We start from the raw sequence: 15,790 nt of genomic DNA, 5'->3' as shown, positions 1-15,790 counted from the left end.
AGCACCTGCAGAAGACCTGGGTTGGGTTCCCAGCACCCACATTGTGTCTTACAGCCTGTAACTCCTGTTCCCGTGGGCCTGGTACCCACTTCTGAGAGGGCATGGGGGTGTACACCCTTAATCCCAGCACTTGGGGGGTAAAAGCAGGCAGAGCCAGGCCTACATAGAGAAACCCTGTCTCAAAAAACACCATGTGCATGCGTGCATGCGTGCGTGCATGTAAGAAGGGGGAAGGAAATGAGGCTTTCCCCCAGGAAGGGGTTCCTCAGAATACATTCCCCTCAATATGATTTATCTTTTTCTCCCTCCCTCAGAAATGAGTTCCCTTCAGAATGGGGCGTACTGCTCACAGAATTTCTCTGAAGGGTTCCTCATAGCAGGGTTCCCTTCACAATACGTTTCCCAGAGCACTATTTCTCTTTACAGTTTCTTTCTTTTCATTTTTGTTTGTTTGGTTGGATTTTGGTTTAACCCTGGCTGTCCTGGAACTCATTTCATAGACCAGGCTTGCCTCTAACTCACACAGATCCACCTGCATCTGCCTCCCAAGTGCTGAGGTTGACAGTGTGCCCTGCCACCGCCTGGCTACTAAATATCAGCATTTCCTGCTACTTAAAGCAGTGTCCCCCAGGGAAGGTTCCTCTGGGAATATCATTGTCCCAAGACATTTCCCTAGACAGCTTAAAACAGTGCTCCCCAGAATCAGGCTTTATTCAGAATATCTTTCTCTAGCACACTTACCCTCAGGACAGAGTCCTCTAAACAGGGCTCCCGTCAAAGCAGTCACCCTGCAGCAACACTCCCTCTAGAGAAGTGGGTCTCAGAACACGCTTTTTCAGCTTAGCATTACCCCAACAGGGTCTCCTAGGATCATGCTCTTTCCAGCACAGAGTCCTCAGAACACAGTGCCTGAAACGGAAGTCCCCACAGCCATAGTTACCTTTCCAGCCGGGTAGCCCTTAGTGCAGGGACCCCTTCAGAACAGCATTTCCCAAAACATGGTTGCTCGCCCTCTCCAGTGACTGAGTGGGGCACCGAGCCTGGGCAGAGGGAGCTGAAATGGGGTTTAGTTCTCAGTGTGTCCATAGGCGAGCTCCAGCTCCCCTCGCCTCTGAGCTCCATTCTTTGTCCACAAATGGAGGAAAGGCCCGTGGCCTTCCACCACATGAGAGCGCGGGGAGGGATCGGTGAGCAAGGGCCGTGGTGAGGACCAGCTGTGGAGGAGCCCTGAACCCTGGGAACGGAATGAGGTACACAGTGTGGTAGAGTCTACGATGGGGAAAGATGGAGTCCTGTGTAAACAGAAGCTTGGCTTGTACCTACCATACTGTGCATCCCCGTGTGCCCCGTCGGCATTTCCTGCTACTACGTGAGGTCGGCACTGGGGCTCTTCCGGGCAGACAAGCCGCCTTCCTTCCCGCGGACACTGCCCCATCCTCCCATCATGTCTCTTCACCTGAGCGGTGTCCTTTCGTGCCTCAACAGGAGTTTACCAGCTACTTCCAAAGACACGACGAGGTCCTCACAGAACTGGAAAAGGCCACAAAGCACTGTAAAAAGCTGGAGGCTGTCTACAAAGAGTTTGAACTCCAGAAGGTCTGCTACCTGCCTCTCAACACATTCCTGCTGAAGCCGGTCCAGAGGCTCGTACACTACCGCCTGCTGCTGAGCCGTCTGTGTGCGCACTACTCCCCTGGACACCGTGACTATGCCGACTGCCACGGTGGGTGAGGGCCTTGTGCTTGTGCTCTGAGGGTGGGCGGGAATTGTGGGCTGGGAGGGAATTGTGGGCTACACGTTGTACCCAAAGGGCTGGCAGCCCCAGTGCTCACAACTGCCTGTCCGCACTGCCTCTTCTCAGCTGATTCAGGACCTACCTTTTCTGTTCCCTGGCACAGTCTTTCTCAGCCTCATCACCTTCCTTAGGGTGGAGTACTGGGACCAAGGTGGCCTTCTCCTGTCAGGGCCACTTACACAAGGGCACTGCCAGAAGGGCATATCCCAGAATGACCTCTTTCTTGTGGGTGTTTCTGTCCTGGAAGACCTGACTCTAAACTTTAGCAAATATTTGAGCCAAGCAGCCTGTTGGAACTTTCTGGCATATGTGAATCATATTTTTTTGTTAGAGGGGCAGAAAATGAATTTTAAATCCTGTTCATTTACAAATAGAAATTTTAGTTATAGCATAAATTTAATACAAGAAGATTCTGTCTATAAGTCATTGAAATTATTGCTAAAATATAATTAGCTGGGAGTGGTGACTCATGGATGTAATGTAATCCTAGCTACTTAGGAGGTTGAGGCAGAAGGGTCACTGGAGTCCAGGAAGGAGGGTCACTGGAGTCCAGGAAGCAGGGTCACTGGGGTCCAGGAAGGAGGGTCACTGGGGTCCAGGAAGGAGGGTCACTGGAGTCCAGGAAGGAGGGTCACTGGGGTCCAGGAATTAGGGTCACTGGGGTCCAGGAAGCAGGGTCACTGGGGTCCAGGAATTAGGGTCACTGGAGTCCTCTGGAGCTGGAGTTACGGCTGGTTATGAAATGTCATGAGGGTGCTGGAAACTGAGCCTAGAACCCTCTCTGCTGAGGAGTTATGTTCCCAACCACTGAACCATTGCTACAGCCCAGGCTTGCAGAGGTAGAACAAGGCAATGCACACACTCAGAATCTGCAGGCTGCAGCTACCATGGCTCTTGTTCAGACTGGTGACATCGCTCAGGTCCTGCCTGGCATTTTCAATGCTGTGTACGCAGCATCTATAGAATAATATGTTTATGATTTGTCAATGATGATTTCGTGTGTGTTCCCCTCTTAATTTGCTTTTGCCTCTGAAAGCTACAAGCCTCTATAAGGAACTCTAATTGTCCTGGGATCCCGTGAAGTCCCTGTCAGCGTGGGACTGAGAATAAGGGGGTGTATTCAGGGCTGGAGACCTGGTCAGGCTGCTGGTGGAGGGGAACCACAAGTGAGAGGCACAGCAGTCAGGCAGGGGGGTTCCATTAAAAGGGGGACCCAGGGGCTGGAGAGATGGCTCAGTGGTTAAGAGCACTCTCTGCTCTTGCAGAGGACCCGAGTTTGGTTCCCAGCATCTATTCCAGGTGGCTTACAATCTCCTGTAACTCTAGCTCCAGGGGATCCAGTGCCCCCGTCTACACGCCAAGGGCTTCTGCACTCAGGTGTGTGCATAACCACATACAACCACACACATTTACATGACTAAAAATGAAACTCGTTTTAAAAGAGATGAGAGCGGTCCCCATGAGTGGTTCCAGCAGGGAAGGCGGTCACCGCATAGGGGCAGCAGAGGGGCAGGACTGGGTAAGCGGCTGTTTCTAGACAGCACCACCTACTCAGGGCTAGTGTTGAGTTCATGCTCACCCTAGTGAGTTTCCTTTATTGACCTCTTAGATTTGCTTCCGCTATAGGTGGGCATCTGTTCCAAAAACGAAGTAAGTTACTTCAGCTATTTACGGCACAATGGCCTGTTCTCCTTCAAGAACTATAGTGTTTTGCCTTGTTTATAGAATCTGCCCTTTTCTCACCAAGCTGGCCCCTTGGGTTCAACAGAGTCAAAGCTTCCCGGGACTGTACTTGAACAGGAGCTTATGCCAGTGGGAGTCTGCGGTCCCTCAGGTTAAAGCCATCTATAGAACACTGGCTCTCTCCCTAGGCAGAGAGTGGGGGAGTCTTATTCAGGGGTCTGAAGTGAGGGGTCTCTCCACACAGAGGCACTGCAGGCCATCACAGAAGTGACCACCAGGCTCCAGCACAGCCTTACCCGGCTAGAAAACCTGCAGAAGCTGACCGAGCTCCAGCGGGACCTGCTCGGCGTAGAGAACCTCATCGCTCCTGGAAGGGTAGGTGGCTGTGCTTGGGAAAGATTTTATGTCTGTTGTCTTTAATTGAATTTTATTAAACGTAGCGTAAAGCTCACCTTTCTAAAGTACGTAATCCAGTGGCTTCCAGTGTACCCACAAAGTTATGTAGTCATCATCGCTAATTGGGAACATTTCCATTACCCCAAAAAGAAACCCCAAAACCAACGCGTTAATGGTCAGACCCATTCTGGTAGTGTACAGTGTAGCCAAGCCACCCACCAGTGCTGGGAGGCTGGAGGAGGCGTAGTAGCATTGGCTGGTGGTTCACATCTCTAACCCCAGCAACTGGGGCTGAGGCAGGAGAGTTTGAGGCCAGTTTAGACTGCATGGTGAGACTCCACTCCAGAGATCTGAGATGGAGAGCAACAAATTAATGCTTGTAATATTTCTTCCCTTCTCTGAGTTGTCCCTTTACCCTCACTGGTTACATCACTTATAACAATGAAACTTTTCATTTTAATGACGCTCAAGTTATCTTTAGTTATTCATACCTTAGAGTCATATACGAGGAAATATTTCCTAACCCAAGATTAGTCACCTGTTCGTTTTTAGTTTATTAGTTTTTTGTTCTTTTTTTTCATTGGCCGGGTCTCATGTAACCCAGGCTGACCTCAAATTCACTTGTATTCAAGGGTGACTTGAACTTCTAGCCCTCCTGCCTCCACCTCCTGAGTGATAGCATTGCGGTGTGCCCCATGGCACTCGGTTTATGTGACACCAGGGATAGCGCATGGTTGCCTGGCGTGCACCAGCTGAGCCGCGTGCCCCGCCTTCCAGCCGCTTCGTCCATTATCCTTCGCACGTGGCTGTCAGGCTACCCTGGCACGTGTCGAGTTGTCCCCCGTATAAAAGTTAAAAGCCCCGTCGATGTGTGGCCTTCTTTCTGGACATGCAGTTCTGTCCCAAGGGTCCGTGTGTCCTGTCATCTTTGTACCACACTTGGTACTTTGGAGACGAGCTTAGTAACTGGCCCTACTAAGTACTACGTACTGCACAAGTTCACAGACAGGAGGCAGACCTTCCTGTCTCCTAGGGAAATGTCTGCTAGGGCTGTTCATCTTACGTCAGTAAGCATGCATGTAGTCTTCGTTTGTGTGCCTTACTTGGTGTCAGGAGGGCTGTCCCCGCCCAGGCTTCCGTCATTTTGTTCAGATTGCCCTCCCTTGACTTTGTTTGTTTTATTTTGAGACAGGGTCCCACTATGTAGCCTAGGCTGGCCTGGAACTACACTGTGTAGACCAGGCTGGCCATGAACTCACAGAGATCTACCTGCTTCTGCCTCCTGAGCGCAGGGGTTAAAGGCGTGCGCCACCACACATGGCCCCTTGACTTTGTAAGCCTTTGCGACAATAGGGCTTATTCTTTAGTGCCCCAGTGCGGGGCAGCTAACCCAGGGATTGTAGAGACTGTCCCCTCCTCATACCTGCTCTGCCCAGCCTTCCCACAGAGAACTGGGGAGACTCCTCATGACCTAGTCTCGCAGTGCCCCCACTAGAGAGCGCACCTCTTGGTTCCTTTGTCTCAGGGCAGGCAGATGGCTGGGCACCAAGTGGGCACCAGGACAGGACTTGGGTAGTTGGGGTACATTTGGAGAGTAGGATGACTCCCACAGAGGGCTGCCATTCAGCAGGGCTTAAGGAGACCAGAGGGGCTGGCAAGACAGCCCAGCAGGAAGAGGCAGTGCAGGCCTGACGCCCTGCTTTGCTCCTACAGCCCACAAAATGACAGGAGAGAACCAGTCCTGAGGTTGTCTTCTGACCTCCACACGCACGCGGGGGCATGTGCACACAGGCGAGCGAGCTAGAGGCTGGCTCCCGTGACCTGTGGCCCAGTCGGCACACGTGTGTTGCAGTCTTGCTTACAGGACCCTCATTACCTTTCAGGAGTTCATCCGGGAGGGTTGCCTTCACAAGCTCACCAAGAAGGGCCTGCAGCAGAGGATGTTTTTTCTGGTATGTTCCCCTCTGTGCCCCACACTGCATTTCCATTCTGGGAGGAATCCGTGGGTCAGATTCTGTCGGGAAAGTTAGCGCTCCGCAAGAAGCTTCATGCCAGCTCAGAGTCACCTGGGAAATCAGGAGGTCTCTTGAGAGTGAGCAATGGGAAGCGGTTGCTTGGCCTGCACTGCCCGCTTGCTCCTGTCCCACATTCTGGGAAGACAAGCAGAGCCAACGTAGAGATGTCCACATGGCTATAGGAATGTTCTGGCAGCCCATCGGCAGCCAGGGTGACTCAGTGCTGGCCTGGAAACATGGGGACAGAGGAACTGACCATGTGTCCTCATCTTACCGGGTTTCTTTACCAAGTGCCCCAGACTTACGCCATGCAGGTGAGGAGCTGACTGTCTGCACCAGCCAGAGCTCCTGGCTGCTTCTACCAGCTAGTCCAGACCAGATACCAGAGGGGACTGGGGACTAGCCCCCCAATTCTGCCAGTCCATGTGACTACTACATATGCCTCATCCAAAAGGATCAAAAGAATGCATTCTCCCCCAGCAATCTCTAGTTACTTCCATAGATCTGGTAGACACACCATGGCCATCTGTAGTTCATCAGAGTCTAACTATATCTATATTGAAACTTTGTCCCTTGTTTGTACAATTCACTTATCTGTCCACCGCTCAGTTCTCAGATATGTTGCTGTATACAAGCAAGAGTGTCACAGGGGCCAGTCATTTCCGAATCCGTGGCTTCCTTCCTCTATGCGGCATGCTGGTGAGTGCTATCAGCCTACCTGAGGTTCGGTGTTTGGGTACTGGGCTGGGCTTCTGTTCAGCCTCCCTCATACGATGGCAAGGCTGAGGTCTCCTTCAGTGGTGAGCAGGCCACGTGACACTAAGGGGATCTGTTGGGCTTGTCTTGTTCTGCTTCAACTTCTCATGGCTGCTGTTCTTCCTGACTGCTGGACTGCACCATATTCAAGCCACGGCAGCTTTCCCGGCCAGTCTCCTCCAGCACCTAACGTTGTTTGCCCGCTTTACCCACAACTTGGAGTGGGTTTGGGTTGTCAGCTGTTTCCCTGCTTAAGAGCTGCAGAGATGGCTGAGCAGTGAGGAATGCTTGCTGCTCTTCCAGAGAAGACAAGTTCAGTTCCCAGCACCTGTAAGTCAGGCGCTAAGGGACTCACTGCCATCTGTGAGCATACACACACAGTCACATACACAGACACTCACACACACAGGCACACACACAGACACTCACACACACACACAGGCTCACACAATACTCTCACACACACAGACACACACACAGGCATACACACACAGACACTCACACACACACTCACACAGGCACACACACATACCCTCACACACACAGGCACACACACATACTCTCACACACACAGGCACACACAGAGACACTCAAACACACACACAGGCACACACACAGGCACACAACATACTCACACACACAGGCACACACACAGACACTCAAACACACACACACAGGCTCACACACATACTCTCACACACACAGACACACACACAGACACTCAAACACACACACAGACACTCAAACACACACTCAAACACACACTAACACACAGACACTCACACACACAGACACACACACAGACACACACACACACACTCACACACACAGACACTCAAACACACACACAGGCACACACACACAGACACACACAGAGACACTAACAGACACACAGACAGAGGTACATACACACTCACACAGGTGCACACACACACAGAGACACTAACAGACACACACACAGAGGTACATACACACTCACACAGGTGCACACACACACAGAGGCACACAAACACACACTCACACACACAGGCACACACACACAGACACACACACAGAGGCACACAGAGACACTAACAGACACACACACAGAGGTACATACACACTCACACAGGTGCACACACACACAGAGACACTAACACACACACAGAGGTACATACACACTCACACAGGTGCACACACACAGAAGCACACAAACACACATCTTTAAAAACTAAGAGCTGGAGATGGCTCAGCACTTAAGAGCACTGACTGCTAGCCCAGGTTTGACCCCCAGCACACACGTGGTGGCTCACAACCCTCTGTAACTCCAATTGCAGGGGACCCTACACTTGTCTAGGTGTGGGCACAGCCTGCACATGGTGTGCAGATACACATGAAATAAAAAGAAAAATCTCAGAACAAATTTTAGAAAAAGAGATCCCTGTTTAAAGTCACAGTCGGGAAGATCTAGAGCAGTGAGCAAGTCTCAACCTGTGGGTCACGACCTCCCTAGGCTTGAATGACCTTTTACAGGGGTCACCTAAGACCATCAGAAAAGACATTTACATTACAGTTCATAACAGTACCAAATTACAGTTACGAAGTAGCAAGGGAAATAATGTTATGGTTGGGGTCACCATGACATGAGGGACTGTATTAAAGGGTCACAGCATTAGGAAGGTCGAGAACCGCTGATCTGGAGGCTGTCTTCCCTTCATGCAGACCCCAGAACCTGGTGTGAAACTTGTCCTGGAGACACTGAAGGCAAGAGCAGTGCAGCGTGCTTCCAGGATATCTTAGTGCAGTCAGTGGTCCTGTATCGCTGCTGCTCCCTGCCGTCCTGTCTACTGCTGCAGCATCACGCTGCGTTCCATTCTTACTGACTCTGTAGCCTCTGCTTAGCCTCAATGGATGTCGTAACAGTGATTCCACTTGCTGAGCACAGCAGGGGCCACCTCTGGGAGCCAACCCCGTTACTTGATGGCTTACTTTTATAAAATACACATTCCCAGGGAGGGGGACCGAGAATACTGATAGATGCCACTGTGACTACAGCATTCCAGAGTTAGCTGTGTGACCTGTCACTCCAGGGTTAGCTGTGTGACCTGTCCCCAGCTGCTACCGTCCACTGTGACTACGGCACTCCAGGGTTAGCTGTGTGACCTGTCACTCCAGGGTTAGCTGTGTGAGTTGTCCCCAGCTGCCACCGTCCACAAGCTGCTTTACGAACAGTGCTGCTTTTCTCACTAACTCATCCCGAGCACGCTGTTACATTCTCTGACTTCTCTGGTGCAGTGGAGGGACCTGGTGGCACGCAGTGAGCTCCGATGTGCCCTTGGGAGATTGGCAAGGCTAACCAAGTCCCTAGTCTTGGCACTTTGTTTTTCTGCAAAGTAATCACTTAGTGTCTGTTGTCTTGTCTCCATTTGTGCACATTAGTGAAACCTTTTCGTAGTAAAACTGGCTAGTCAACCTTTACAGGTGAGGTGTGTGTGTCTATGGGCATGGGCATGAGTGTGGAGTCCACGGGTCAACATCGGGTTCTTTTGGGTTGATTTCCACCTTATTTTGTGAGACAGTCTCTTTGAACCTAGAACTAACTGGCTAGCCAGTGGGCTCCAGGATCTGCCTGACCTTGTCTCTCCAGGGCTGGGATGACAGATGCTCATTGTCACACCCAGCTTTTCCCATGGGTGCAGGAGATCAGAACTCATTACTGCACTGAGCTGTCTGCTCAGCCCTAGTCCTCAAATGCTTCTCTATAATTTAGTGGGATTTAAAACTCCATCTTGTAGAAGTGTCTTATTTTGGAATGGCCTCTGAAATATAAAGAGTGGCATTAACCATTTGCTGAAGGAATGATGTAGGCATATTGCTGTGGCCAGCTCTTCCCATCCTTTCCATGAGGGCTTTATTTAGCCCTTTTAGGTTAGACATGACATGGGTGGGCTTTCAGTTTTTGATGTTTTGACAAGGTCTTTCTACTTAGCCCATTGTCCTGGTACTGTGTAGAACAGGCTGGTCTCAAACTTACGACATTGCCTCCGCCCACCTCCTGAGTGTGTGGGATTAAAGTGTGGCCCTTTTGCATGTTTTAAGATGTATTTTTATTTATGTGCATGTGTGTTCTGGTGTCCTTGGATGCCAGAAGAGGGTGTTGGATGCCCTGGAGCTGGTGTTACAACTGGGAGCTGTCCAAGTGAACTTTGGTCCTCTGAAGGAACAGTGAGCACCCTTAACTGCTGAGCCATGTCTAGAATTTGCTAGATGTACTTACTTAAGGATGTAGTTTTTTCCTCCATGTAGTCACTTTCCCTGTAATTTGTTAAAGCTTCCATGTTCTCACTGTGCTGAAAGACTGTACTGTGTGACAACCTCATCTTCTATGTCCACTCTGCTACAGTGTCATCCGGGTGGAGACAGCCACTGTGTGCGGGACTGCAACCTAACATCCTGATCCCCACTTTTAAAATGTTCTTTGCAGGCCAGCAAGGTAGTTCTGCACACACACACACACACACACACACACACACACACACACACACACGCATACACACATTATACACTTGATGGTGCACTGTTTTTAAATACATTCGAGTATTCCAAGTAAACTTTGGAGTCATTTAGACAAATTACAATCCAAAACACCATTAGCATTTCAACTGAAATCACAGGAAACAAATATTAACTTGGGGGAAGACTAACAGACCACATTCTGTCAAATGGCTGGCAGGGTGCCAATTCAGATCTCTTCTGTGGAGAGTGAAGCTCAGGGATTTTTGTCTTGTGGGCTCTGTATTAGGAACTGTGCATTCTTTGGGTCATCTGGAACTGGCAATCCTAGGGCTACATAGTATGTGTCCTTATCCAAACTACTCGGAGAAAGAGAGTGGTTCTTGGCTTGAGAGAGGAGCTTGGTCATATTGAGATAATTTCCTTCTGTTGCAGAAGGTATTTACTGTCAGAAATACTAGAAGTGTTGGCTCTCAGCAAAGCTGTTCCAGTGTGTAAAGAAATCACTTTTCTGACCTCTGATGGGATGAATTCCGTTACTAAGCTTTCTAGCATTGACCTATCCGTGCACTCTTTAAATCCACCTTGCTTGGTGCTAGGACACTTCTTATACATGTTTTTAGGCTTGATTTGGTAATATTTTATCTTGGAATTATCCCATCGAGTCATCAATATGATTCGGTTGAAATCAGTATGCAGTGGCTTTTCTTGGCATCTGATAAAGAGCCAGGTTGACAGATAAGTTTTCCAAGATGCTCAACATCTTCTTTGCTTGATTTTCAGCTGATAGTGCTGGACCCACCGGTGAGTATTTCAGTGTCTCTAGATCAGACCTCAGTCACTTGGTGGCAGCTGCCAGAATGTAGGGATAAAGTGTGCCCTGAACTTCCCTGTAGTTATATAGACTTGGATTGCAAGCCTTCCAAGCCAGCTGCACCTAGCATTGCTGGCAGCCATTTTGTGTGTCTCAGGTCTGGGCTTGGCTGGCATTCTCTAGCTCATTGGGTCTCTTCCCTCACCTACAGGTGGAAGAAAGCGAGAACGAATGGTCTGTTCCTCACTGCTTCACCATCTACACAGCTCAGAAAACAATCGTGGTAGCAGCCAGGTAAGAGCCTGCCTTCTTCAGGATTCAGCTGCAGGGATGAGGGCTTCAATACCAACCCCCAGAGCCTCATGGGACTCGGCTGTTTCCAGGTTACACAGAAAAAGGGTATCTTCTCCCTGATGGGCGGGGAAGGATTGTTGATGTTGTTTTTCAGGAGACCACCCATAGTGCATCTGAGAGGGTGCCTGTGCCCAAGGGTTCATAGCGGTTGGTCTAATGGCACCAACACTCCAACCCCAAGGCAAGGGGAAATACTTGTCATGGTGAAAGTCAGCCTGGGGTCACAACACATAAGCAAACTGAGGCTTTCTCCTCTCTGGATTAGTGAGTTCTTCAGGTGCAGTTCGTGCTCAGTGAAATCTGTCTTGGCTGGTGCCTTCCACCAGGAAATGCCACCTTAACCATGAACCAAATCCAGTCTGTGTTTCAACGTTGAGACTTTTGATCACAAACCCCCTAGTTCCAGCACCAATGCCTGCTCCGCTTCTCAGCCCCTCCCAGCTCACCCTTTAATAGGCTGGAGGAGGCGTGTCTCTGACCATCCTTTAATAGGCTGGAGGAGGCGTGTCTCTGACCATCCTGGGGACCCAGGGGATGGAGCAGGGGCCCAAACCAGACCTGTGTCCTGACACAAAGGGCGAGGACTCGAGGCCCAGGGAGCTGCCCAGCCGAGGCAGTGAATCTGACTTTCTCCTTTGCAGCACTCGGCTAGAAAAGGAAAAGTGGACACAGGACCTGAATGCCGCGATCCAGGCAGCCAAGAGTGTTGGTGACACATCCCCAGTGCTGCTGGGAGGCCCAGTGTGTACTCGAATCCCCAGTAAGTTCTGACTCAAGACACCCAGGAGCGTCCTCTGTAGCTCTGAAAGCTTTTCTAAAAACTGCCTTCCTGATCTTGGCCAGCATGCCAGGCTCCATGAACTTCCCTCCATCACACAAGGAAAATAGGTGGCCACGCCCAGCTGGAAGAGTTCTCAGGCTATCCCTAGCACCATCTGGTTTTTGTCTGGCTGCTGACTTGGGTACCAAGGGCCTAGTTCCCAGATCCTGGAGGAGTTCATGGGTGTGTGGTGCCAGGCGCTGCTAACTCTCCCCAGGGTCTTCCGATGAGGTCTCTCTGGAGGAACCAGAAGATGTTCGAGGAACCCGGGGCTCCCTGGAAGGGAGCAGCCAGCACCGGGCCAACACCACAATGCACGTGTGCTGGTACCGCAACACAAGTGTGTCCAGAGCAGACCACAGTGCAGCCGTTGAGGTAGGCTGTCATGAGCGCACTGAGTCCCCACAAGTCTCCCCTAGTGGTGCGCTGGCCTCCTGGGAGGGAACCAGTACGACAGCTGCCTCCTGCCTCCTGCCTCCCTCCCCCCAGCAGAAACCGGTTTCGGTCTCACTATCTACTCAAGCTCTCTTTGAAAAGGGACTTCACACCAGATGTCACCTGGCGTTGTAGGGGGAGTCAAGGCAGAGAGCAGCAGTTATCTATGGTGGGATCTGGCGAAAGGCCCACTCTTGTCCCAGGACAGTGCTCTCCCGGGTCTGCCCACTTCCCTTTCTGGGCTCATGCTCGCCCCACACAGCGAGCATAACCCTCACATTACGCAGCCTAGCACCTCTGCACACCCATTCCTGGACTTGCTCCCTCCACCGGACTCCAAGTTCTCCACAGTCTCATCCCATTTTGTTGGGCCCAGGCTCAAGACTCCCCGTGAGATCCCTAACACATCAGAGTAGGTGGAGGACTCTTGGGAAACTAGGCAGCATATATTAGACACAGGCCCTGAAGAAAGGAGGGGTGATGGGCTGGCTGGGGTGTCTTGTCCAGTGCTATACTTAAATGCCTTCTCCCATAATTTCAAAGAGCCTTCCAAACTTGGTTCAATGTCATCACCACCCTCACGTTGTTTTCTTGTAAGTTTGTAAATGGCGTCCTTTGTCGGAAAACTAATTTTATTATGTATCAGGAAGAGAAGTATCCTACTTGAATGTTTGGGACATCCGTTCCCAGACTAACATCCAGTTGTCAGGTCTTAAGTATGCACAAATCATATTGATTAAAAAATGCTGAGCATTGCCGGGCGTTGGTGGCGCACGCCTTTAATCCCAGCACTTGGGAGGCAGAGGCAGGCGGATCTCTGTGAGTTCGAGACCAGCCTGGACTACCAAGCGAGTTCCAGGACAGCCTCCAAAGCCACAGAGAAACCCTGTCTCGAAAATCCAAAAAAAAAAAAAAAAAAAAAAATGCTGAGCATCAGACAGGTGGTGGTGATGCATACCTACAATCCCAGCCCTTGGGAGGCAGAGGCAGGCACATCTCTTGACTTTGGGGCCAGCCTGGTCTATGACTGAGTTCCAGGCCAGGGCTATAGAGAAACCCTGTCTTGGAGAAGACATGCAGAGACCTGTGTGGGGGTATTCTGGCTAGGTGTCAGGGTCATGGAGCTGGTGACAGCTGCCAAGAAAGGGTTATGGTGAGGGCAGAGTGCTTTTGCCTTTTCTACGGACAGAACCAGCTCTCGGGATATCTGCTGAGAAAGTTCAAGAACAGCAATGGCTGGCAGAAGCTCTGGGTGGTCTTCACCAACTTCTGCTTGTTCTTCTATAAAACTCATCAGGTATGTTGAGCCTAACTGGAGTGTAGGACAGAGAGTACAGGACACATACCTGCTTACCTATCTCCTCTTCCCGCTCTGATGCTGACTCCACCATTATAACACCTTTTCTATGAAAATGAATTATCCTTTCTCACATGTGGGTTCCTCTGTACAAGCTAACATTTTCTTGGGAGAATCAGTGGGATTAAGTGAGGGCTGGGGAAGGCCACAGAATACTGGGCTCCCTTAGTGCAGACCTGTCCCCGACCCCAGTGACCCTGTTCATGTGCTGACCTCCAGGATGACTACCCCCTGGCCAGTCTCCCACTATTGGGCTACAGCGTGAGCCTCCCCAGGGAAACTGACGGCATCAGCAAAGACTACGTCTTCAAGCTCCAATTCAAATCTCACGTCTACTTCTTCCGGGCTGAGAGCAAGTACACATTTGAAAGGTGACTCTGCCATGCTTGTTTTGGTCATTGCCATTCATAGAGCTAGAGGCAAATTTCCCAGTTCAGGAACCAAGGGTTGAAAAATGCAGGGTTTTGTTTCCAGTGTTTGTTCATGTTTGTATGTGAGCACTGGTGTACATATACACATGTATGCATACATACAGTGACCAAAGCACAATTTTACGAGGCATCCTTTTTATTTTAATTTTTAAAATTTTATGTACATTGGTGCTTTGCCCTCGTGTATGTCTGTGTGAGGGTGTCAGATTTCCTGGAACTGGAGTTACAGACAGGTGTGAGCTGCCATGTGGGTGCTGGGCGTTGAACCCGGGTCCTCTGGAAGAGCAGCCAGTGCTCTTAACCACTGAGCTTTTGCTCCAGTGCCCCCCCCCATTAGATGTTTTATTGTAGGGAGGGAACATGGGCATGTGTGTGGAGGTAATAGGACAACTCTGTACCTTTGTGTGGATTCTGGCTTGCATGGCAGGTACTGTTACCTGCTAAGGGTTGCACTGGCCCAACCTGCCTCCTCATTTTTTTGAGACACAGTGTTTCACTTGGGGCTCACTGTGAGGCTGGGCTGTCCAGTGAGTACCTCCCTAGTGCTGCAATTACAAGTGCACATCACACCTGGCTTCCTGCTCAGGTGCTAGGGACAAAACTCACTTCCTCATGCTTGGATAGCACACGTTCACTGACTAGCTCTATGCCTAACCCTGACCCTCCCTACAGGTGGATGGAAGTCATTGAAAGGGCCAGCAGCTCACCGGAGAGACCCCCAAGTTTCGCCCAGGACTGCTCCCATCTCTCTCCAGGGCTGGAGGCAGAGGTCAGAGAGAAGGAGGAATGTCCTTCAGCCTGCATGGACAAGAACCTATGACCGAGGCCTGCAGGGAGTGTAGGTGTCATTCCCAGAGCTGAGCAATGAGAGCCGTCATCCCACCACATGGTGGGTGGCACTGCCGACCTCTAGGAGGGGCTCTGCCCTGCCCCAAACTCCAGTGAAGGCTCGTGGTGACTGGAACACGTGTCTGAGATCCAGGAAAAGGAAAGCAGGGTTCCTCGGTTTGTTCTGAGTGCAGCCTGGTGGAGGACTGGCCGGAAGCCTCTACCTGTAGCACCGATAGCCAAATCCACATTGCCTTAGTCAAGCACTATACTCAGGCTTATGTGATAAGCTCAGGGTCAGCCTCCAGATCATAGCAGACAGGACTGCAGCAAAAGCTACTCTGGTTCCCATCCCCACACACAGTCTAGACAAGAGGAAACCAAAGACCCCACCACCACCACCAAGGCCTGGGAGGGTGGAGCCTCTCCTTATTAGTTCCTAGTATTTCTCACCAACTAGGGCAGGCCTATGACTCCTATTCACTTATGTGACTTAAAATAAAAGGACATAACCCCACCCACCAGCATCCTCTCTGCCTTACTTTACTCTCCAGCAGGCCACAAGAAACTATCAGGACATATGACAACATTTAGAAGGGACGCTAGCTCAGAGG

General features: G+C 50.7%; 1 protein-coding gene across 2 annotated transcripts in view; it reads left to right on the top strand.

Moving 5' to 3' along the window:
* The window catches only part of Farp2 (FERM, ARH/RhoGEF and pleckstrin domain protein 2), a 95,203-nt gene extending 79,510 nt beyond the window's left edge, over positions 1-15,693 (top strand). For both annotated transcript variants that reach the window (XM_005077195.4, XM_021231269.2), the window contains exons 18-27: positions 1,486-1,723; positions 3,723-3,853; positions 5,758-5,826; positions 6,499-6,588; positions 11,163-11,245; positions 11,947-12,065; positions 12,343-12,500; positions 13,750-13,857; positions 14,137-14,288; positions 15,021-15,693. In XM_005077195.4, coding sequence (XP_005077252.1) covers positions 1,486-1,723; positions 3,723-3,853; positions 5,758-5,826; positions 6,499-6,588; positions 11,163-11,245; positions 11,947-12,065; positions 12,343-12,500; positions 13,750-13,857; positions 14,137-14,288; positions 15,021-15,168 — 1,296 coding nt within the window. In that variant the 3' untranslated portion in view covers positions 15,169-15,693. The remainder of the gene's footprint in view (positions 1-1,485; positions 1,724-3,722; positions 3,854-5,757; positions 5,827-6,498; positions 6,589-11,162; positions 11,246-11,946; positions 12,066-12,342; positions 12,501-13,749; positions 13,858-14,136; positions 14,289-15,020) is intronic.
* The last annotated feature ends 97 nt before the right edge of the window (positions 15,694-15,790 follow it).

This window comes from Mesocricetus auratus, unplaced genomic scaffold, assembly GCF_017639785.1.
Source record: "Mesocricetus auratus isolate SY011 unplaced genomic scaffold, BCM_Maur_2.0 Super-Scaffold_100010, whole genome shotgun sequence".
NCBI classification, from domain to species: Eukaryota; Metazoa; Chordata; class Mammalia; order Rodentia; family Cricetidae; genus Mesocricetus; species Mesocricetus auratus.
This window is presented reverse-complemented; position numbering and strand designations above follow the sequence as displayed.